At 47.8% G+C, this 25430-nt stretch overlaps 1 protein-coding gene across 1 annotated transcript in view; it reads right to left on the bottom strand.

The window, feature by feature from the left end:
- Positions 1-25430, bottom strand: part of IGDCC4 (immunoglobulin superfamily DCC subclass member 4) — a 102611-nt gene that overhangs the window by 20697 nt on the left and 56484 nt on the right. Inside the window, exons 5-11 of the mRNA XM_067305335.1 lie at positions 12573-12707; positions 9337-9492; positions 8390-8800; positions 6948-7112; positions 5339-5476; positions 3712-3885; positions 2927-3160 (exon numbers count right to left, since the gene is read on the bottom strand). Of these exons, the coding sequence (XP_067161436.1) occupies positions 2927-3160; positions 3712-3885; positions 5339-5476; positions 6948-7112; positions 8390-8800; positions 9337-9492; positions 12573-12707 (1413 nt within the window). The remainder of the gene's footprint in view (positions 1-2926; positions 3161-3711; positions 3886-5338; positions 5477-6947; positions 7113-8389; positions 8801-9336; positions 9493-12572; positions 12708-25430) is intronic.

Below are 25430 nucleotides of genomic sequence, written 5' to 3'. Positions count from 1 at the left end.
TAAATATAAGCAGAATAATCTAGTTCAGATCATTTCAAATCACTACTCTGTATGACTGTGTAATATATCCAATATGCTAAATATGTTGTTTCATTCAGCTTTCAAGGTGTTCATGTAGGCTAGATGCCATACTTTCCCGTAAATGGGAAAATACCCTGATGTCCAGGGAGTCACTCCCAGAGGAATGCAGTCTTCCTTCATGTGAATGCGGAAGACAGGATCAGCTCCTTACTGTTTATTTTTCATGTAAATTATGGCCCTGGTAGTTGCACCTCATTACAGAGACTAATTGCTAGAACATAGATGGAAGTCAATGAGAATTTCTCAGGGATAAGTGCTCATGGTGATTCAGGATAGCTTCCTTTTGATGTTATGGGATCATGAAATTGCTGTATTTCTTATGTGCCTTTGAACAGCTGCCCACCTCTCTGACAAGATTTTAGCACATGACTAGATTCAAGAAGTGTCACTAGTAATTTCACTAATGACTTTTCACCAAGGAGATGCAAGGTATGCTCTAAAGGATAGCAAGAGCATGGGAGAAAAAGTCTTCTCCTATTTCAGACAGCTCAAATGGAGAGAGCTGGGACATTACCAAGCCCAAGATGTTAGAGGTAAGGAGAAGGGTGAGGAAGAGGATGCCTGCAGGACAGAGAAGAGGTGATAGACAAAGCTGGTACCATTTAACAGCAGAACGAGCCAGTGTAAGAGAAGACAAAACAAGAACCTTACACTGGACCAGCCCATGGGCCCTTATTGCAGCCTGACACACACCTTGATATCATGGGGAAACTAAGGCAGGGAAATGGGTGCAGGGCTCTTTACTGGTTCAACAGTTGTACTATTGCTGTAAGTAGAGAGCGACTGTGTGTTCAGGAGCTGTGTGCAAAGCTGCTTTCTGCAAAGCTGCTTTCTACATATCCATCCAGCTCTATCTGAGGCATGCCCCAGAAAGGGCTATCTCCTTAGAAGGCCTTCACCTGTTCCCTGCTGGGCTCTTGGAAAAAAAACAGGAAAAAAGAAAAAAATCAGGAAAACTAAATCACGTTCCCTAGGAACAAGCAGTGGGACAGGAGTTTTGTCACGCAGGCCGCACCCCAAATCAAGACAAGACAAGGGACAGTGTGTCCACTTCATTCACACTGTGGAGATGTAGAGGCTAAGGTGCCTTTAGTGACTGCACCGCAAGAGTACAGCGTGTCCAAGGGGGAGATTTGGACCTTGTTTGCAGTGACATGGTATACAACCAGGTCTGCGCTACAGCCTCGTATTCCCAGTGCCTACTCCTGGGATTTCTCAACATCTTATCTCTTCAATCTCTTGACCCAATTTGCAGTTTCAGCTGTGACACCCTTCCAGTGCCCATGATGGGCAAATCTGACTCTCCTGCCAGAGAGCACCTTTCACCATGCTCAACTCCCTTAAAGAGATATTCCCAAGACATAGTTTTCTTACGCAGGGATCTTAAGAGAGCTTTCCATTGCTGTGAGTCACAGGCAGACATCCATGAGCTGGGAAACCCACTCAGCTGATTCCCCATCCACCATATGCCACAGTGCGGATCATGTTAGATCTGCCAATCTTTTCTGAGATTCCTAACCACTCTGCCTACAAGACCCCTAGGTAGATGTAAGCACCTACACTGGGAATTCCCTTCCATGAACCTAAACGCTTCTAAATCCCAACCACTCTTCCTCTTGCTTCATGTACAGACTCCATGCCTTCCACAGCACAGCCAGATTCCTGACCCCTTCCTTCACTGTATGCATGCAGAAGCATGTCATTCAACAGAGCAAGGGGGAGAAAAAGAGAACATCCATGGCTGGAAGAAACCCGAGACTCTCTTCCTGACACGATGACAGCTGATACACACCAGTCAGATCATAAGGAAACCATCATGTCTTGATGGATGCCCAAATTTAAGGAAGTAATTACAGAAGAACAAGCAGTCTTCTCTGCATCGCCGTGCCAGAGCATTTGGAACCAATTCAGCCCACTCCCAAGTCTCTCCGCTAACTGATTTGCCAGTGGTTAGAGCAGCGCGTGATGATGTTCACATGTGGTTTCCTCAGCACAATAATTACAGACCTAAATTCTTCAGAGAAACTCATAACTGTTAACACCCTCTCAATAGCAGGATGGCTGCAACATGACTTGAGAATTGGAAATCTACCCAGTGATGATACAAACTGCCTTTCCAGGTGCTGCACACTGAACTTCACGCCATGCATAATATATATGCTATATGCTAAAAACATAACTCCTTACAGGAAACACCAAATGCCTTAGTCAGGCAGGTGGTTCTGACTGTGACACAAACCTGTTTTTCAGCCATGGACGCTCACTTTCTTCGGCCCTTTTCCCTTAGGTGGAGGAGATTACAGTCCCAAAAATCAGTATGCTGTGAATTAACCTGTCACTGAATTTTAATGGGGAGATATTTCAAATAGCACCCAATTACGGAGCTTCTTAGAAATACACAGGCAAGGAGAGATCATCGTCCTGACTAGAGATTTTAATCTAAGCACTCTCATACTGACATAATACAATATACTAATTGATTCAAATCACATATTCATATTTAGTAATACTAAGTTGTTATATTAGTACTTGTAAGTACTATGTACTACTTGTATTAGTAGTCCTCCGTTAAAAATACAATCCCTGCTATGCTGCCTTGAGGAATTTCCTTCTTTTAAACTCTTCTAAGAACATGCCCCATAAGCCCCACTCTGGAAATGGCTTTGGGTGCTCTTAAAAAGGTGTGGGAGGGATGCTCAGCTCACACAGTACTGGTCAAACCCCGACTGCAGCAAGCAGGTAACTCTGAGCCTCTTGGAAGTCTGTTCTGGGACTGCTACACAATGCAAAGGACAGACCCCAGGTTTCCTTGCTCATTGCTCAGAAGGAGATGTAACCAGCTAACCTAGTCGAGTCAGTTCGTATTGCTTCACTTTCTTCTTTAGCTTTATGGGCCCTACGTCCCAGCTCTCATCTTCAGCACCATCCAAAGAGCTTTCATCACTGGACTCCTCCGTGCCCACTTCCCGGTAGTAGAGTTTGTAGCCTGATATCTGGGCATGGTTGGCTGGGGGTTGCCATGTTATCAGGAGAGACTCCATCTTCGCTCGGACTTTTAATTCTGTCGGGGCAAATGGAACTAGAAGAACAAAAGAAGATAAAAATGCTCAGCCATTTATCTCCGTTTCCCTCCTCTACTGCATCCTCCCTGTCCCTGGCGATGAGGGAGAGGTATGAGGAGAGACAGTCCTGCAAACAGGACCTCTCCACTGTCTGTTGGTGCAGTGATGCTCTCCCATAGCCCTACCAATGGGACAACACAAAAAACAATGACACGAAGTCACAGTGGCAGTTTCTCCAAATTTTCTGAGTTGCTGCTGTCTTTAACCACTGCTTGAGGCTGAGTTGCTTCAGCTCTGTGTATCAAAATTGTCTAACCACTCCCAAATGTCACAACATTGCAGGGTTTTTTAGGGTTTATGGCTTTCCAGAAGCATAGGGAGGGAAAAAGGACCCATCACCCAGGCAAGCAGCAAGATGTACGGGGCAGCTGAACAGAAAGCTAATGGTGGATATCTGGTCTAACGAAAAGCAATGGTTACAATTCCCTCATGAAAGCAAATTATTTCTGATCCAACCTCAGGTCGTGCACCCCCCTCCCTGAATCCCAAGCAATACCCAGCTTCCTACCATGAGTCTGGTTGTCCCTGTCAGGAGTCCGATGCTGGGTCCACTCCGAAGGGGCCCCATAGCCCATGCTGGTGCTGGCTGCAATGCGCACTTTGTACACTTTGTTGGGATGCAGCGAGTAGAGAGTGATTTGTGTCTCGTTTCCACCCACTTCAATGGAGGTGACCTGATCTGCTGGAATCAAGGTGACATCACTGAAAACATGTTTGTCCCAGTCAAAGTGAAATACATCCAAGCAGCCACACGAAGTCCAGCAACTCCCCTGTGGTCCACAGGCCCTGGGCTGGCTTGGCTTTGCCCAATGCAACCTCATGCCACCAGGAAAAGCTAGAACTAAAAATGGAGCAAAACTGATACCCTGAGTGACAACCCCTTTCATCACTTTCAAAACTGCAGGATGCCTTCAGCACAGAGCCTGTCTGGAGGGGGAGCTGCTAGAAACCTTGCTGATGACATGATGGTGGAACAGGAGCACAGCTGATGGTAGATTCCAGTGCTTCTCATCTCTGCATTTAAATCATCACCTTAATTTGAACCACAACTGGCTAGCAGCCCTGCTCTCTGCAAAATTCACACCTTCACCCAGGCCAGGCTATGGTTTTATTGCTCCCTTTTCAGCCCACCCATGTTCATAAGGGAGGTAACAGGAAATTTAAACCGAGAATGGCCCAAGAATTTCACTGTAACTGATACAGTCAGGCTTGCTGGAGATTTGTATCACTGTATGATGAATGCAGAGGTCTTGCTTTTGTGCTTCATGTGGTGTGAGCTCAGCTGAGACTGCTGCCCTTGCTATGTAACACTGAACTGCTGAGTGTTCAGTCCCTGGACTGCAAAAGTTTCCAGAGTTTTATGGTGCCATAGAGCCACATGCAGTCACAGGGTGAGAAAACAAGAACCAGAAGTCACAGTGCAGAATACTAATCCAGATCAAACGCATGGGAACATGTCCAGCACTTCATCACGTTCCTCATCCTTCTCTTAGTAGGACGCGTGAGCCTGGGAAGTGATAAGCTGCAGAGCTTTGATGGTTTTAAGAGTAAATACCCAGAAGGATTTGCAAAGCGAGCACACATGGAATTGAAACGACTGCATTCAGCACAGGGAAACATTACCATCCCTGCTGAAGGCTTCTTAGAGTGTCTAACAACATAAATAAAACCAGATAAAACTCAGCAATAAAGCAACACAGCCTTGCCAGGATACTTTCTTGTTTTACACAAGGATAACCTTGATTAGATTCCACTTAAAAGGAGTCAAATGTATTTGCCCTTCCTTCCCATCAGCATGAAGCTCTTCCCCCACCAAGCACAGTGCAGATGGCACCACAGGGTTGTCCCTGTGGGACAGGCATTCATGGAGTAGCACAAACACACAAGCATCAGACCAATCCCCTGGGGACACAGGCTCAGTCCACCACAGAAAAAGGTCAACTCCTGCCAAAGGAGGGACCAGCACCTCTGTGACCACCGACAGCAGAGCCAGACTAAGGAAGGGCCGTTCTCTTGCCCTGGGTGAAAAGGTGTCCTGCTATTTTCAGTCTTGCACCTCCTCCCCTCAACACAACATGCTGTTGGCACTGCCAGAGCAGAAGACATCAGTCCCCTCCAAATGGTGCTCCCCTCACCTTCCTTGAGGGTGCAGTAGTCGATCTTGTACTTCGTTATCTTGCCATTACTCAGCTCTGGAGGAGGAGGCAGCCATGTCACACGGATGTCACCAGGAGTCATGCTCGACAGGGACAGCTGAGGGGCAGCGCTAGGAACTGGGCAGAAGCAACAACGGGAAGTCAGCAAAGACTGGGGCAAGACTTGAGCACATCTCTGCCAGCTCTTTCGCTTGGCTGGAGGCCACTGGCTGGTCTCAGCCCTGCCACAGCCACTGGTGAGATGCTGTCACGGCAGAACCAATGTCCCACAACTTTTCAACAGCTCAGAGCATCAGTGATGTTTCTGCAGAGGCAGGAAAACTGGCTGCTCAGCTTGAGCAGGCCTGATTAAAGGCTGCTGGCACAGCACACCTCACTTGCGCCACTAACCTACTGTACTTTCTAGGGAAGCAAAATCTAAGTGTCTGGCCTCCCCTCAGAGAGCAAACGACATTTTGACACTACTGGTCAACTCCATTAAATTCAACAGTCACAGAGAACTGGAGTCACTGTGGTGGGGAGAAGAGTGGTGGGGACATGGGGACACAGGATCAATCTAGTGCAAACCAGGATCCACTACTGCCCCAGTTCATGAAATAGCCTGGACTTAGAGCCAACAGCTCACCCTTCTCCTACCCTCACTGCCCCTGCACTTGAATAAGGATTCTCTGCCTGACTTGAGAATGACGAAGTCTTTGAAGAATTATCTGACAATATTTAAAAAGTGATCCTGTGTCACTACGAAGGGGGCACATCAGTACAGACTGGCTAACCGGTCTGCAGTACAGTGTAACGTCGAGGAGACACTAAAGGAAACGGCTCACAGACTCAGGCCTCAGTCTGGGAATCCCCGTTCCCTCAAGAGTCACAGACCTGTGCTGCAGGCTGCTTTCATGCTTTCAAACCAGCTTTTCAGGCTTCAGACACATACACAGGGGATCACACAGGTCACTACGTCAGGAATATTAAAAGCACATAATGCATCCTGCAGCGTAGCAGGAGCCCGCATGAGGTCTGCCAAAACCATCTCTTTGTGCCCCTGTCCCGCAGCTTGTTGTTCCCTGTACATGTCCTCCCCTGTTGGGCAGCTGTCCTTCAGGCACTCTGCCTGCACTGCTCACAAAATGCTACATGATAAAAGATAAAATCAACACAAACTACTGACTCTTGAGGGACTCAACTTTAAGCTTGATCCCACGCCTACAAATTGCAATAGATGTCTTTCCTCTGAGTTTAAATCAAGTCTGGCCCAGAGTCAAGTCTGGAGCAATATTGTATTAGCTAGGGGAAAGCCCAGAGGAGCTGACTACAGTTCCTGCAGGATTCTCCTGTGCCCCAGTCTCAGCAAGGTCATCTTCATGCTCTTCATCACCCAAGCTGATGATCAGACCAGGGTGATCTTTTCATTTTCTAAGATTCTGCTACACTTTTTTTTTTTTTTAAAAGGGCTTATGGCAAGAAGCCGCAGGAGCAGCGAGCACAGGTATCTAGGAGCTGCTGATACTGTTCTCCATGGCATATTCAACATACATCATGAAACAGGAGAAGAACATTTTTCAGACACCAGTACCCATCTAATTCAACGCACCATCCTCCAGGGTCTGAACGATTATGGAAGAGGATGTCCGGCTTGCTCCAAGCTGAGAATACGCGACCACATAGAAGACATAGTTGGTATTGGGTTCTAGGTCCTTGACTTGCAGCTCAGTGGTATCGTTATTGACGGCAAACTGGTACTCCACGTTATCTGTTCCTAGAGCCAAGGAAACACTGATCAGCAGGTCAGTGAACTGCCAAAACACTCCCTGCAAAATCACTTCATTCACAAAGTCCACAGTGACCACCTTCAAAATCACTGTCTCCTCTCCCAATTACCACAGCATCTGCACAAATCCCATCTCTTGGGCAGAAATATTCAATGCCTAAATGTGGACATCTCCCCTTTGACTCAAGCTCCTTAATCCATCCTAAGGCAGCTGAAGTTACCAGCCTAGTTTTCAGAGGAGCTCTGGGAATACTTCAATAAAAGCATCAGCTTTGCTGGCTACTCTGGAAGCCAGACCCCAAGAGACCCAAGTGCCTCACTTCAGATTTGGAGTGTGGATAATGTAGTGACCATCTCTGGACATAATGTAGCTGTTTAATACCTTCATTAATACCACACACTTTGCATATAAAATCAAAGTGTAGGAAAAAAACAAAGAATGGAAATAAGTTTCTAGTGCCTGGTCCCACTAGAACACACCAAACAGCCGTACAGACATGCTACTGCAGACCAACAAGTTAGTGCATGCCTACTAAGCCACAGGCACTGGCACACGCTGCATCCAAGGGAATTTGGAAAATTCCTCTGCCTGCAATGAGAGAGGCTAAACTAACTGGAATTCCCTCACACTTGCCACCAGCTGGGAAAGAAATTCAAGAGTTCCTGTGGTCTAGTAGATGCCCTGTGTCTTGTACCTGTGATGACTTCTCTATGTGTCTAAGCTCTGCCAGGGTCAGGGGCCATGCAGAGGGAAGGTGCCAGAGTCAAATGCAGAGAACTGGGTAAGCAAAGCTAGAAAGCCTTGGCTTCCTTCAGTTATAGGAATCTAGTCTCCATAGAAAGAGCCCTACTCTGCCACAAGAGCTGAGCTTCCAGAAAGGGGAGAAAACACAGCTTAGGAGATACCCTGGATTGTTTCCAAACCATCTGGATGCACTAAAACTCTCCCAACTCTTTTGGAACAGAAACAGGAGTATGCGAGTGGCTCTCTGAAGAGGTGTTGCAAACACCAAGCTACCATAGCCTGGACTATCCAGAATAACACACCCTGTTCTTTACCTCGAGTACAGCCCTGCTGAGACCATGATAAGGACAGGACACAGGAACTCTAGCAGTTGTAAGAAGCACAGTACTAAGCGCAGGGCAGACCTCCTCCTGTTTTTGGAAGGGCATTCTCTGCCCAGCACCAGCGGCACACATGCTTTCCTCCTTATCATCTCACCCCCAACGGCCACAGCCCTGTTGCACAGGCAGATAACACCTACCCACAGCCCGCTGGTAATGTAACGAGAAGCCAATGATCTGCTCGCTGTTGTACTCCGGACGCTCCCAGGACACAAGGACGGTGGTGCTGGAGAGGGACACAGCTGACACCCTTTTGGGAGCGCTGGGTAAACCCTCCCGCACAATCACCGAGAGCTTGGCAGTGGCACAAGCCATGCCCAGGCTGTTCTCAGCCACGCACTGATAGTAGCCAGCATCCTCCAGCCCGATCTGATTGATCACAAGGCTCCCACTGCTCTGGATCTTCACTCGCCCATTGGAGAGGATGGCCTCGCCGTTCTTCAGCCAGTGAATGGTTGGGGCCGGCTCGCCCTCTGCCTTGCAGACAAACCGGGCTGTGCTGGCTCGGGTGCGTGAGATGGTTTCAGGAGCCTGGGAGATACTGGGCATAGCTGGAAGGAGAGGGGAGAAATTAGTGCAGGAATGAGAAAGGAAAAGAAAAAAAAGCAGAGCAAAATCCCTTCTCCTCTCCATCCTGTGCTATGTTTTATTCAGTAGCAGCTTTGCTTACATGATAGGATTTGCCAGGCAGACTCTAGAGGCTTAATTTAGACTCTGTCCAAAAGGAAAAATAAATTCTGTATCAACCATGTGCTACATTCCCTGATCCTAGGCTGTTCTCCCTTATGGCTTCCACAATGCTGAAAGTTAATTGCTGATACAGATTTTCATGGGGGAACCTGGAAGAACAAGAACAAGGAATAACAAGATTCAATAAATACAAGGAACTAACCCCCAAATTAAAGAGGCAACACTCCCATTGAGAGCTATCCCCAACTAGGCCCTCCTGACTCTAACTGTGCTCCCTTCTGACCCAGCACGTGCCACATACACAACTACTTGTAGAGCTTCTGGATGTCAATCCAGGTAATCCAGGCAGAAATGCTGGCCAGCTAACTGTGGGGTGTTTATCTTGCTCTCTACTCACCAAGGACCCGGAGCTCAGCTGCGGCTGTAACAAATTGCCTGGTCTGGGGTTTGTTAGCACGGCAAACGTACACCCCTGAGTGGTGCGGTTGACTGGAAGGAATGAGGAGGTTTGTCCGGCCCAGCACAATCGCATCCGTGGAAACAGGCTTTCCATCTGCGGGAAAAGACACATGCTCAGATGTGGGAGGGAGCTCCAAGCTGCCCCTTGGCAAGGGCTTGCAGGCAACATACCTACCCCGATCCAGGATCACAGCTGGGGAGCAGAGGGAACCCCGCATCCCAAACCCCAGCCCAGAGGAGGATTCCTGCCGGGACATCCCTTAGTGCTTGACTGAGTGCAGACCAGCCAAAGCCAAAATTGCCCCAAGGTTTAGCTTAGCCTGTAATAACTGAAAAAGTTCCATTTTGGATCAAAGCAGTGTCTAATTCTTAGAGTGTGCCTGGAATGAGACCCTCTAGGAATAGCACATTCAAGGGAAAGCTATGCTAACATGCTCTTTGCAAAAGGCTGCTGGATCTGCCTGATGTCCCTCACGCACAAACACACGTCTCCTGCCCTCACACACGTTAATGCAAACGTCAGCGAGAGCACCGAACCACCAGCAGCTCTGGGAAGTCAGGGTTCCCCCCCACCCTTGCCTGGGTCCTGGAAGTGGATCCAAATATACTAATCTTTTTTTTTTTTTTTAATTTTCCACCTGCCCTGGTTCCTGATCTGTAAGGTATTAGCCAGTTTGATTACATGGCCCATCCCTGACATGGATTGTAAAGGTGGACTTTCACAAGAGCCTCTCCCTTAGAGCAGACGGAGGTGTAAAAAGCAGCCACTTTTGCATCCTCTGGCAGCCATGGGTAGACAACAGACATTCTGGAGAGCAGCTGGCCTACAGGACACTGTTGTTCCCTCAGAAGGAAATACCTCAGCAAAGACAGCTTGTGGAGAAGACAGACATGTCCTGAGGGCCCAGCTCGAGGAGATGATAAACACCCTCAACTTCTCCAGCAATAAAGGCAGTTAGGAACATGCCTGGTTTTCGTCGGGGCTCAGGTGTTTGGGTCAGAGACGTGGGCTTGAGCCACCTGCTCCCCATTCACCTGGAAGGGGAACATCGTTCTCCTGGCCGGATGCTCAGCACCGTTGAGCAGGGAAGGAGGAAAGGGCGGCTCAAGTCCCCTGGCCAGGAACCAAGATGGCCTTCTACAATTTCAAAGAGCCCTGGGCTCTTGAGCACATCATGGACAAGCCAGTAGGCTGGTTGCTGGACATCACTTACACAGCACTGCTCTGACAAAAAGAAACACAGGGACCCTGGTGCTGGTACGGAGCAAGTTTGGATTTTTCTGAGACCTCCTGGATGAGTATGGGGGAGCAAAGCCAAGAGCTGGGGACAGAGCATAGGCAAACCTCGTCCTGCCAAAGAAAGGCATGACTGAGGGGTCAGGAACTCATTGCCAGCTCTGGCACAAGTTAGCAGGGCTGGAAGAGCCAGCCTACTTCTGCAGTACCTGCGCAACACGAGACCTTGACCCTCTCCACCTGCAGAAGGATGGGCACCTTTTAGACTCGCCTGCCTTTGCCTCTCAAAGATTCAGCAGAGACTTCCTTTAGACAGGCACAAGCTCTCAGCCTCCACCGTGAGCATATGCGCCTACTTAGCACCATCAGCAGGGAACACAGCCAAGATTAAATTCTCTGCCCCTTCCATTGATTTCAGGGGTCTTCAGATGGCCTCACAGTTCAATGGCTGTGCATTCAAAGGAGGAAAAAAGATCTGTACACCCCACTTGCACAGGAGCAGTTTGAAAATCTGGCTCCAGATGGTAGCAATTAGCTGACACCACTGAGGTTGGCAAAAGCCAAACTGGCAACCCAAAGCTACAATCCTCGGTGTTACCTACATGACTTATTGCCCAGTAACTCAGCCTGCTCCTTAACGTAATCTTGGAAAGAAACATGCTTGCTCAACCTGGAGAATTGCTAGCACAGTCCCATTCTTTCTAATCTGAAGAGGCCACACTGGAAAGCAGAGGGTACTGAGCAAACACTTTGAAATAAAGTTATTATTATGTATTGTTGCAGGCAAGAAACTGTTCCACCATCCAAGACTACACCCCCAAAAAAAACACTTTCATAGTGTTAATTGGCTCTGATTATATCTCCTCTGAGCATCAGCAGCTCTCAGCATAGCAATGAATAAATGATTCAGCATGTGAAAGCTGGATATTTCTAAGTCTGAAGTACCCAGGATAAAACAGAAACATTTCTGCCAGAACGTTTAACCCTCCCTGATTTGATTTCCAAAGTTGTGTCTTCTGAGATTTTTTTGCTCCTTTTCTGAAGTGAAGGGGAAATATTTGTATACACTAAAATCACTGCCTGTGGACAAGTCTGGGCTGAAGACCAACTACAATAAATGGATACAGGGGGAAGAAAAGTCTTAAATCGTGACCCAGATTTATGAAAATGACTGAGAGCCTTTTGGGGTGCAGAAGCAATTCCTGAGCAGAGAACATCTACCATCAGTCTCTGAAACATCTGATGGATGTGACACTCCACGAAGTGACACTCATGACTTAGGCTATCAGCCCTTGAAAAACGTATGCCAATCTGGCTTGTTTGTACACCTCTGACAAGACCTAAGTGTCTTCTCCATCATTCCATTTTCTGGAGGAGGGAAAAAAAAAAAATATATATATATATATATATATATATATATCTCTGACCACAGTAAGACTTTAAAACAAAAACCTCACCCCCAACTCAAAGCCTCTCCAATGATTAACAGATCTTATCATGTTTTATAATCCTGCAAGATAACACAAGTTATTTCTCCAGTGAAATGGTAGATTTCACAGAATCCCCACTAACCTCTCTGAGTCACCGGAGGAGTGGCATAGACCTGACCCCATCTCATGATCTTCACCGCTCAAGCTTATACAATATGACTATGACTAATGATGATCAAAATGCATCCGGGCACCAGAACTTCATATATTTCACAGGTCAAACAGCTATAAAGTGAACTGCGTGCTTTGTACCATTCTGGATTTAATTAATGATTCCAGTTTAGTAAGGACATGCAGGCCACTGTGACGCTACTTCTGGAGTTGGATACTGATGTAAAAAGCACCCTTCTCGTCCCACATATTTTGTCTCCTTTCAATATACTTTAAAAACAAGTGTCCACATGTTCCTCTTGACAACAAAAGAAGAACTCTGTGCATCACACTCACCCTGTCGTATCCAGGAGACGAAGGGGGTGGGATCGGCAGATGCCATGCACTCCATCACCGCACTCTCCCCTGCCACCACCGTTGTGTTCTCCGGAGCAGCCACAATGGTGACATCTCCTACTGCTGGCTGAGAACCTAACGCCAGAAATAAAAAAATAAAAAAAAGTCTGTTCTTTCAAAATAGAAAGTCCCTAGAAAAGTACCATCTGGGGCACCTTTAAGGGAAAAGGAAAATACCCTTACCACCAAAAAAGAGCAAGTCATCTCAGAACATGGGCATATGGACATTTCTCCTCTTTATTTATAGGAGGAGAATTATTTCTGTGCCCCTTTTGCATTTCATTCAACTGGTGAGGCTAGTGTCACCTTTGATTGTGGTTGCTCTCACCATCAGGCTCTGGCATGCAGCAGAGTTTGCTGTGGAAACTACGAGGAGGGAGCAACTCACCGGCTCTATCAGAGCCGAGGCTGGGACTCCAGACCCATGGCCAGCTACTGCGGCTGTCCGGGACTTGGTCTAGCCATCTCAGTCCTGCTATCACATCTGTGGTGCCCACTGTGATACCCCCAGAGGAACATCTGGAGTCCTGCTGTACGTGACGGTGCTCTGCACCTTTTCCAAAGCTCAAACATCCTGATGAAGAGTGCTGGGGCCTTTCTTTACCATGAGCCAAGCTGCCAGAGCTGAGCACGCGCACACCTGCAGGAATCCCACCGCAGATTCCAGTCTAACTTGAGCAAACTCAGGCAAACTTCATCTCAAAGGTTCACCTAATTAACAAGCTAAAAAGTATTCCCTTAACTAGCACAAGATCAAGTTTTCTAGATGCTTAGCAAAGAGTCTGAGATTAGAATGGAGCCAGAAAAAGATTTTCCAAGGTCCTACAAGGATGCAGAACACAAAATCCAGACATCATGTCTGTGCTTCCCCAGGTATTCTCACATGCGTTAACAGCTCGCTCCTAGTTGGAGGAGAAAAGCACATCTTGTTTTTACACGAGTACAATATTTTTGCTAAACCAGTAAATAAACGAGTGTCTGAAAGATTTGTTCAAATCCTACCAGCACTAATAGAAATTAGTATCAAGATTTACACATGGAACATAAGTAGGGTTTCAACCCAGAGTCTTCAATGACTATTGCTAAATAGATGCTTGTTAATTAGATGAATAAAAACATCACTATCCTCCAACGGAGCAACCACTCAGGACACAACACACGCTCTGCCAAGGCATTATAACAGTTACAGAAAGAATCTGGTAACTTGGTTAGAGAAATTCAGGTATCCAGACACTATATTGTAAACTGCAACAAAGAGAGGTCAGTCCTCTGCGTCCAGGCCATCACCTTATGGCACAAAGACTACATCAGTCACTAAGCATCTGGAGGAGAGAGTGCTATTTAGCTTACATGGGCACAGATGAACAGCCAACATGCAAATCAAGCAACATTTACAGGAAGGTCTATAGGCTGCATTGCACAACTTCTTGCTGCTTGAGAATGGGATGGGGATTTTTTGCTTGAAACAAACCTCCTGTCTGTCTCTGCCCCATTACTGAGCAGAGGTTAAGGGAAGGTTAAGGAAATGCCTTTGCTGTGGCCAGATTTCTGTTGACAGATGAAAACAACTGGAGCACTCTTGAGAAGACCAGACTGTTCATGACCTTCAACAGTAGCAACACTATTCTCCCAGCTCTCCCAGAAATGCGCAACTTTGAGGGACAATTGTTGTTGTCCTCACAAAGAGAGAAATACACCACATGACTCCTCTGCAGTTTATGTAATTCTTAAGCCTGCTCCAGGTGCTCCCATGATACAGCAGAGAAAGTTTTTGGCAGTGGCTCTAAAACACATAAAAAGCAGATTTTTTCAGCACACAAACTCACTGTCTCAGGATGCTGCAGAGTTCAAAACAAGTAAGTTCAGACAAGCTCATGAAGGATACATTTACCAGGACTGTTAGATATAAAGATCTGAATGTAGTCCCCAGCCTAGGATGTGCCCACATCCCTGACTGTCAGATGCTGAGGAAGATACCCAAGGAAACCATCATGTTCTCCTTGCCCATTTCCTTATGCACTTTCCTCTAGCCATTCTTGTGGTATGCAGGCAACATTACTCATACAGATTTTACTTGTGAAAACAAAAAAGAGATGCCTTGGCCTCGGCGTGCACATCTGTCTGCATGGTGGGAGGTTACACACCGCTGCACTGAACACACCGTGCTCAGCCCACCTCCAGGCTCACTGCAGTTCACACTTGCAGAGAGTCTCACCACGGAGAGCTGGATCTGCACTGAAACTTCCTCGCGGTCCACACATGTGTAAGGGTTTTCCATCTGGGGGATTACATGAACACAGTTGAAAAGGAGTTGAAAAGGGAAAAAGGGAGAGAGCAGGAGCCTGTGCTTGTCCAGCAGATGGAAGCAGAGACCGAGGAGCGCCGCGGTCCTCATCCTGGGGCAATGGCTGGACAGCACGTTAAACTGTGAGCCCAGCCCTGCGCAAACACCAGCATAAAGAGCTGCCACGGAGCACGAAGGAAGAGAGGAGCAATTTCAGCCAAGCCGAGCATCCTCTTTCCCAGTGAACAACTATGTTACAAGCAGGGCCTGGTGGAAACAGCCACATGACGATCTCTTCTCATGCTTACAGTACGCTGCATCCAGGACTCGGCTACATTCAATTATGTTAGCTCTTCACGTAGTTCAAATAAGCAGTATGGAAGCCAGCAGGCACTTTCAGCCTAATAGCCCAGCGGTGCGATTACCCTACAGTGAAACGCAAGGAAACCAGAACAGCCCCGGCCACAGCACATCAGCAGCCAGCGTTCGGTCCCCCTGCTGCGCCCAGTGGTGATTCCGGTTGGTTTAGGCTAGCTCCAAATCTGGCTCACCGTTTTCCAGCAATGGTGTAGTTACTCAGCACAAAAGCAGCTTGGGAGGAGGAGCACTGGAGCCCAGGGCTACGAGGGACTGACGGACAGAGATGTTCTCTATTACTGGGACACACAGAGGAAAGCAGAGGTAAGTGAGTAGCAGAAAGCGCTTTTTCTTCTGCTTCTCAGTCCCACATCTGCACCACCACTTCTAGCTGTAGCAGGACAACCGAGGGAGGAAAACAGGGACAAGAAGAAACAGCAAACTATGGATTCAGACACCATCACTGAGCAGATCAAAGTCCCAGCTGCTCTTAACTGTGGCATCAAGGCTGGGCCTGAAAACTCCTGTGACAGAAAATTGACTTAATGTAAAAACAGGCATGAGACCTTCCAGAATAGGCATGTAAGCTGAAGGATCAGAGAAACGCAAGGCTCTTTTGAACAGCAGCTTTCATTTAACTCCAACTCCAGTTCAACAAAGCACTAAAATCCACAAGTAATCATTAGTCCTGCAAAACAACTGAGCACAGGGACTCCAGTGAGACCTGGCTAGATAGGTGAGACTGCTCCATGCCTTGCTAATTTGAGGTCTCGACCCTTTCTCTCCCATACAGTAGAGAGAGATGAGGCAATATTAGAGAAAGAAAAAGGAGAAGCAACTTCCTAGCCAAAATTGGGGGGGGGGGGGGAGAAGAACACATGAGAAAGCACCAGAAGCAAAGGAAAAGGTTTTTGCAACAGCCATTGCACAGAAGGCAAGACTGCTCGCGTTAACAGGCCACTAGGCTGGGAAAACACCAGACAACCCAGCAGGTCCCCATGAGGTCAGCTGTGAGAAGCAGCCTGGGACAGAGGTGCAAAGGAGCCAGGTGAGGGATTGCTACTCCTTAAAAATGCAAATACAGCCCTGAAATCCTGATGTCTTGCAGGTGAACACCTACTCCCAGCCCTGTGCCCTCCCACGGGGCATCAGGTGGGGTCTGGAGACCAGTCTCTTGCTGGGACCCTGGGCCCATGTTCTTCCCCATCCCAAGGCCTCTCTGGGCACCCCCCAGCCTTTTTGCTGGTCCCAGGAGCAGGAATTAACTGAGACATCGCACAGATTTCCAGCCTACCACAGGAACGAGCTTCCTTATCTGACACCACAGGCTGCTTGCATACCTGTTGGGTAGGACACGGATGAGATACTTCTGCATGTATAAAGCTGTCCTTTTCTGCAGGGTGCTGGGAAAAAAAACCCTAGAAAGCTGAAAAATGCCACCAGCCAGATGGCAATATATTCCTTGCCAGATTTCCAAGTGGCTTTCCAAGCCTAGAGCAGAGGAAGAGAGAAAGCACCACTCTTCAAACCTTACTTAAACACTCAGCTGGTGCACTTGGGGCATGGCCCCCACCCAGGTGCCAACTGTCAAAGGCACATGGCAGGTTATAGAGGCTTCGTGTGAACGTGCCTGTCCTACACCTGAGATCACATCATCTGCTCCCTCAACAGCTGCCTTGTAGTGCTGTCACTAAGAGAGGGATTTTGCAAACTGCCCAAGCGCTCACTCTGAAATGGTCCCAAGAGCAGGCAGGCAGGCAGGCACTGAAATCTTCCAATTTGGCAGAGCCACCATGAAGAGCCACTACCTTTAGCTTCACCTTTTCTCAGAGCGTTGCATTTCTCCTGGCTGGGGAAGGACCAAAGTGCTTCACTACCCCGCACCCCTAAACAGTCCTGTAAGAGCTCTGTGTGCTGCCCCTGCCCCTAGCTCTGCCCATCCCACACCCTGGATGTATTGGAAGGGGAAGGGCAAGCAACTCTGCTTGGCCAAGTAACCAGCCAGTAGGAACCCAGCTGGCTACCCAAAAAAATTCACAACGAGCTACTTGCCAGCTCAGTACTCACTCTGCAGAAGACCAAAAGACAGCTGGCATAGTGGCTTCCCGACAGCCAAATCCAAGGGCGTACCTCAAGGTCTCAGTGCCTCTGACAACCTAATGCAATACCAAGATCAGCAACAGCCACGTGGATCTGTAGCTCAAACATTCATTGCTGCTTTCTCCCCCCTCAGCCAAAACTCTGATTTCAGCCTTGAAAAACTACTGGGAAAACATATTATCCCAGTTGCCAAGTCTGTTTGTCACTGATTATTATTGAAATTATATTACAAAAATAAACACTTCTGCTTTTCCATTACATTCCTCGGTGCGTGCATGGATGAATGCTCCATATATCTCTTGCACACACAAACACAGCTCTCTCCAGCTTTCTACTTCCCTGTGGGACTGTCAGAGCAAGCCTACTAATCAAGCTCCTCTTTAAACTGAGCATCCTTTAAAGGACATCTTTCACTTCCTATCTCAACAGGCTGGTTGGATAGGATGGATCGCAGGTTAACTGCTATGAACTGGCTTTGGTTTGAAGAGCTCCCAAGGACAGTACTGAGCTAAAAAGGAAAGCTTCCACTCAGTGGAGTCTGACAAACATCAGAGAGCAAAACCAACTTGAGCTTTTGTCTCCACTGCCATTAAAACAATTTCAGGTCAAGAGGCAGTACTGTTAGAACCAAAGACAAAAGGAGCTGCTGCTTCCAAGACATCTTTCACTGCCCGAACAAAATAGGTCACTGAACACATGTGCACCATGCTGCCCATTCTATGATACTAAAAGCTTTCACAGTGCTGCTATTTAAAACGTGGGGCTTAAGATTTCCTGCCCCCACCCCCAGCTCTGTGTTGTTTCTCCAAGTAGCAAAGCTGTTCTAGGCAAAAGCTTTGCACAGCCCAAGGCATAACCTATGAATTCATATCAAAACCTACCGTCACCCACTGCCCTTTGCAGACTTTTTGCCCTCCTGAATCAGATGGATTAATTTTACTGTCTTGTACTGAAAAATGCCCGCAAGGTGCCAAATACTGCTCTGGGATGACTCTAAATAGTGCACTGAGACTGAGAGAAATCCTCTGTGCACAGGGAGAGCTGGAGAGATTAAGACCCTCTTCCTGCACATATTGTCACCCTGGGCACACACTTGCGTTTGCACAGGGAGACGGCAAGGAGCCATCACAGGGCAAGAGACAAGACTTAACAGGTGATCTGCAAAAATATTTCAAAATATTCCCCCAACTTTTTTTTTTTTTTATGAACAACTCATTCCAGTTGATTTCTCAATGTTTATGCAGTTTTCTACTTTCCTGTCATGAGATAGAGAAGTCTTACAGGTACCTTACAGGGTCACACTCCCGTAGAAGGGTTTCAGCGCTAGGCTTTGGCCAGGCACAGAAGAAATGCAGGAAATAGCTTATAATAAAGTGTAACATAAAACCAATAGGAGGCAGTGAGGGGAGCACAGGGAACACCACGATAGCATAGCAAGCATGCCAGGCTGAGACCTCAGCACACAAGCTGCCTAGCTTGTAAAAATCAAACCTGTATAGTTTCAAAGCAAAGGAGAGTGATGAGCAGGGATGTGAAGGGAGGCACCACGGGGAACTGCTTGGGACAAAGCACAAAATGTTTATTTGAAGTTATAACTTGAGTTATAACATACATGAGTGATTTCAAACTCCAAGAAAGTTTACAACTCGGGTCTGCCTCTAATGCATCCATAATTCATCAGCTATCCTCTCCTTCCTCCCTGCTCCTGCTAGTGCAGAGGATCAGCTAAGAATTCAGGCAGTGCAACAGGAGGAAAATGTTTTTTGTTCAGCCAATTTGTGATGGTCGTTTGCAGTGACAAGAAGATGACTTCTTCTTGGACGGGAACTAACACCTCTCTCCTGATTCTATAAACACCCTGCCTCGGCTAAACTGCTGGAGGTTAAACATGACTTGCGCGGTGACACATTCAGCTCTCAGCTGTCAGCAGTTCAAGATTTGGAGATATCCAACAATCAAGCAGCAATCTTCTGTTCCGCGAACTTTCTCACCCTCTCTGGAGGAGGAGCCTGAAACCTTATTCATCCCTGCGAGTCTCTGCCGGGAATAGACTCTAGCACGGAGCAGCTGTTCATTACACAAAGTCAATGCTGTCACTGCTGTTATGCTGCAGACAATAAAGGAGCAAACTACCCATTGCAAAGCACACACCTTCCAAAATGCAGGCACTGTGTTTGCAGAGCATGTCCTCCTCCCACTCCCCAGCTCTCTCCCTTTTCTCAGGGAGCTCACAGACCTCCCAGACTGTGCAAGGAGAAAGTAGACAGCAACCATAGAAGAGAAGATCATCCTCCACACCTGCCTTTCTCCTCCATTTAGGCTGTCCTGGAAATTTATCTACAATTAATTTCTACTTCTGGGCTAGACCCAGAAGAGGAGATTAGTAGTGCACAAGATCTCTAGGCAGGATACCTGCCTAGCTATAGCCTAACATTATAGTTTATCTGCTTCGGGGGCAATATAAACAATGCCAGACCTCAAAACTGAGCACGCTTAGCAACAAGCATTTCTTCTTTCATAACTGTACTCACCTGAACACAGTATTGCACAGTTTTGCAGACAGGAAAGCAAAGCAGCCAAGAGAGGACTGGCCCCAGTGATTTTGGGAAGTGGCTACAGACGGTGGGTGCTGCCATTCAGACACCCTAAAATCCAGGCCTCCCCAAAATACCACAAGTCAAACACCCCCTCCTCTTCTCCCCAAGTGGCTTTCACAACCCCACATCCTTTCTGAAATGCTGGGTGGTTTGGCAATGTCAGGCTGGTTTGCAAATTACCATTAGCTGTTTTTTTCCCCTCCTCTTTTGCTGTAGCAGCCCCTGAAGCTGTTTGAATCCAAGTCCTGTTCTCCATAATTACTTAAGTTGGGGAGGGGTGACTTTGGGGTACAAGATTATAGGCTCAATTCACCAAACATTTGGTAGCGCTTTGGTGGTTCTCAGTGTGGAAAACTACTCCTCTGCAGAGAATCTGGCTCTGGTTCATGAGCTTTGAATGAGCTTTTAGATCTGAGTAACATCAGAGATTTGCAAAAATAACAGGAACTCCAGCGCTGACCACTCTTGGGTACTGGGAGTGCAAAATTTGTTCCAGTGCAATCTGGCAGCACCAGCGCTCTGGGCTTCCTTCATTAGAAATGCTCCTTTCTTTCCCTTCTCAGGCAGCTGTGGAGTGGGTGATTCAGTACGAGCCCAACACAGAAGAGAGGCTGAAAAGGAATGTGGGTTTTCTTTCTCAGTAACGCAAAAGTGACATTGTACTGGCAACACTGCTTTTTCTGCCCAATCACATGAATGAGCTCAGTAGTTCGGTTTTGTATTGTCTTTTTACCTCACACCCTCAAAACATTTTGTAAACACTTATGCATTTGTCAAAGCAGAGTTTTCACTGAAAAGCTGAGTAGGCAAGAATTTATCTCCGTGTTTTGGAGCAGGGATGGAGTTTATCTTCTTAATTATCAAATAAGTGCTACAGCAATACGGGTACACACACTTTGTCATCATTAAAGCAGCATACAAAGAAACATACACAAGTGATTAAAACACAGACGTTCAATCACTTTCTTACCGCTATTTGTATCTATCTCCAACCATTATCCTAAAATCCTCAACAAAGAAATCAGCAAACATCCCAAAACATACAGTGCCACCTACACTTTTAATAGCGAGCACAAAACCTGCTGCTCTAATGACTGCATATTTAAGGCTTCATATATGTGCAAAGCAGAGAATTCAATAGATAAAAATACATCTCTGGTGAAAAAAAAATTAAAAAAGGAGATATTAAGGAGTTTGGATGGGGAGTGCTCATTTACTACTTGGCCACATGCCCCTAGACATCAGAGTCTAGCATCAGCCACAGCTTCTGGGGTCTCTCCATGGAGCGTGTTACACACCGAGCGTGGCAGGAGGAGCTGCTCTAGTAACCGCTTCTCAGTTGGCTTGAGTGAAACAGTCTGTTAAACAATTTCCCCAGCTTTTGTGTCCTTCGTCTGGAAGCCTCGGGAGCACATGGATCCCAGTCTGGACAGGCAGAGGGGCCATGAGGCACTTCTCTTTCGTTTCCCTCAACTTCTTTATACAGCTGCCATGGATTTCAGCTCAGAGATTAAATCCTTTAATGTACTAGCTCAGCCACAAAGCTGACAGCCTGAAATGTATGTAACCAGATGCCCAGAAAGAGGCTGAGCAGCGGCAGTTTTCCACAAATTGCCTCAGATTTTTAGGGGTTTCTTTCCACCCACCCCCCACTCCTTCAGGGTACCGTTTTATGTCCAGGGAACGTTAAGCTCGGCTGCAAAGCAGTCGGAGCGTGCTTTGCCCACCGCTGCACCTCCTGTAAAGCTGTCAACATTGGCTCTCTGTTTGCGTACATGCGTTTGAAACTGCTCTTCATTACGCCAAGAGGGACGGGTGCCAGCCAGACTGCATGATGAATTCCTGCTCGCTTCCCCAGCAAACACTTGGAAGCGCCTACATGTGCACCACTCCGAGATGGGAGCTAGTCAAAATAAACAGGAGGTGCTGGGCTGATAGCCGCGGCCATTCAGCCCTGCAGCCCCACGGCACAAATAGAGCTGCTGCTTCTAACAAGAGCTAGGGCTCTTCTTTTTTCTGCTGCAGGCCCAAATTAGCCAAAGGGTTGGAGACCTCAGGCCATACAATCAAAATCCTCAGAAGCCTGAGGATGTGTCGCAGAGGGTTTCTAGGAGGCACGAGAAGCAGACCAAGAGCTAGAAAATGACAGAGGCAACGGGAAACCCAAGCCTAGGGCACCACACGCAGCTCCAGCAAGGTGCTTCAGCCCTGACCAGCCAGGAAGACATCCCCAGCTTCTCAGAAGGGCCAGGCTCAGGTCTGGCGTTTCAAGAGTAAGAGAGAGTGTCCTGGTCTCTGGCACTAACTCACTGTGTGACTACGGGCACCTCAGCATCTCTCTGACTGCATCTTCTCAGAGTTCATAACATACCTAATTCAAAGAAGGGAAGGTGCAAAAGTAACAGCCAGAAAGCACCAGAAAAACCTTAACAAAAACCATATTGCCACAGATTTGAATATAGGAACTCCCCAAATCAGTAAACATCACATGGTCCTGGGAACCTAAGTTTGCTGGCCACTGGAATTCAGCAGGAACATGCCCACACTTTTTTAACCATCTCCACTAATTATACCAGTTCTCTTTGTAACATAAGTGTCTGAGTACTGGGTGGGGGGAAAGGAGGGTTTCAGAGAGGGTTTCATTTTGTGTCATGGGACACAAAAGCCATCCTGTAGCTCCTTCACCACCTAACAGGTGCTTACAGACAGGGTTAGTTAGCTGGCTACTGCTCTGTGCTCACAAAGCCGAGTGTCCTCCAGGTTCTGGCTCTCAGACCTGCCTTCAGGCCAGCACACAGGCAAAGAAACTTGGTTGTACGTACTGGCGTAGACAGATGTGCAGGCGACGTCACTCCTGGATCAGCAGGGTCACTCCTGCCATGTGTAGAGGGGAAGAACAGCTATGGCAGAGCACGGCACGGACTCGCTCACACACTGCAGAACCACATCTGCCCTGCCAGCCAACCATTTCCCAGAAGGATTTTCCTAGACCAGCACATTAGCTTCCAGGATGCTGCAGGAGACATCTCCAAGAAAAAAGGTGCAAGGCAGGTAGAAATATTCTGTTACCTCTTGTACAGAAATGAAATAGAGCCAGGAGAACAGCCTTCTGGCTCACACTCCACAAGCCCCATAACTCATCCTTATCCAGCTTGTCTCAGTGACTGGACCCATTTCACTCCAATAACATCCTATTTGTTCTCAGAGGCTGACATTTTGCAGGGGCTGACACCTATTTGCATCGGATCCATTTGCAATTCATGCAGTTGCACATCTAGCAACAGCAGAAAGGGAACAGGCTGGAGGCCCTGGGTTACGCAGTAGGACACAGCCCACTTTCTTTGTGATCAGGGACTGTGTCATGTGCCATTCCCGCTGCCAGCAACAGGCATCCATATTACTATCCCACACCACTTTAGAAAGAGAAGTGCTATGGGAAGCCACATCCCGGTGTGGTCTCCCTGATGCCAGGTATGCAGAGTGCCTCCTAGGAGCTACACTTCAAGAGGCAAACACTAAACACAACAGGAGCCTAGAATAACATGGTCAGGCAGTGAATAAAGACTAACAACTTGAAAGGAAGAGCTAAAAGCAGGTAGATGCATCTGCATTAACTCAGGACAATGTAAACCTGTTTTTTCAGGAAAAGCCAGGAAGGAAAGCTGGGGAAGGATTATTAGCGATACCCATAAATCCTGTCAAACTCGTTTGGTTGGACACTAGCTAGAGTGCTGCAGAGAGCCCCAATCCATCTAACGTTGTGCTCAAAAATGCACTGTGGTTGGTAACACCACCTGCCTCCTTATCCCACCCTTCCCTCTTTTCCTGCCACTCATTCTTGTCCACAAGCCATGCAGCACTGCCCCGGGCTGCACTGGAAGCAGTGTTGTGCAAGAGCATCTCTCGCTCACGCAGGGCAAATTCCCAGCTGTGTCCTAAGCAATCCCAGGCACCCAAGACATCTGAGCGGGGCTCAGAGCACCACGGCTCAGCTCTTGACTTGGCCTCCCCTGCAGTCAGGGCTGACTCACCCCTTTCTTGTGCCTCAGCACCACATGGCCTGTCAATACCAGTGGGTCTTTGGGGCAGGGACAAGCTCCCCCATACACCTGTCCCACGTCTAAAGCAAAGGGACCGTGAGCCTGGCTGTGTCTCCAGACACTTGCAACCTCTTCACTCTGGCTGCTAAGATGCTGCAACACCGCAGGGCACTGGTAGCCCTCGACCTCAGAGCTACTAAGGCTTTGCTGTAACACGGATGATTAATAATTAACAAGTGCCATCAGGAACTCAACCACATCAACCTTGCTGTCCCTCAGCCCATTGCGGGCTGCTGACCTAATTATTATCTCTATTCTTAGCTCCCTTCCAGCCTCACCACACAGGCACAGCCTGTTTGTTTAACACCCCGCCGTGAAGGCCAGGTGTGATCCCTGCAGAGCAGATGTGCTGATGCACCGCGGGGTTACACCAGGACCAAAAGACTCTCAGAGGAGAGCTGAATAAAGCCAGCTGCTTAAACCCTGCTTCAGTTAGAGCCTTACCAAACACCAGCTCTTATTTCAGAAAGCCTCAAAGACACAGTGATTAGCCAGCATCACTAATACAGTAGACTTGGATTAATAAGAGATGCACATGGAGAATACTGGAGGGCTGCGAACTATCCCCGGTCTCCAGGAGTCGGACGCTGGGCTGTCTGTAACACGTGAGCCTGGCCAGACCCGACAGCTCCAAACCTCATGGGCTGCCAATGCTGTGTGCGGAGGAGAGCAATTTCCCCTCAGGAGCTGCAAACAGCTCACCTGTTCCCAGCGCCACATCCCCTGCTCTGCTCTATTATCCCTGACACCTCTCTTGCCACTCGCGCCGGTGCCAATCCCGGGCCTTTGCTGTTCTGCTTAACGGGAGGTGAGGGCTCTGAATTTCGTATCAAACCTTCTGTCACCGCGGGCTGCTAGAGCTGTCAGGACTGCGGCACATCATGGCCCCGCAGAACTTCACAGACAGCTCAGCGAAAACTCCCCCTCCGGCTCCCAGGGAACAGGCTGCTGGCACTTGAAGTTTTCCCTCAGCAATACGAGCGGTGTTATACGCGCTGGCCCTGTGCTGACTCCAGGCAAGGAGAGCGCAGTGTGTTTGGGGGGGTGTCTGATACAAGTTTGCACCAGCCCTTCACAGGTTTCACCCAAAATCTGTGCTCTCAATCCTGTTCCATACTTGCTTGAAACCACCTGACACTGCTAGGCTCAATAAAAGGGGGAGAGAGTGAAAGTCTACAGCTCATGTTAGACAGAAGGTCCCACCCAGCTTTAAAAATCTATTTATTATGCCAGAAATGCTCTGTATTCCCTTTTCCATTTTGCTATCCTCTGAGCTCATCCTTATCACGTCTCCCTTCACATCTTCTGCCACAGAGAAAGGATCAAAACCCTTTTTCACAACCCAGCAGATTCATTACGC

This window comes from Apteryx mantelli, chromosome 15 (assembly GCF_036417845.1).
Source record: "Apteryx mantelli isolate bAptMan1 chromosome 15, bAptMan1.hap1, whole genome shotgun sequence".
Classification (NCBI taxonomy): domain Eukaryota; kingdom Metazoa; phylum Chordata; class Aves; order Apterygiformes; family Apterygidae; genus Apteryx; species Apteryx mantelli.
The sequence above is the reverse complement of the archived record's forward strand: the minus strand, read 5'-3'. Positions and strand labels throughout refer to the sequence as shown.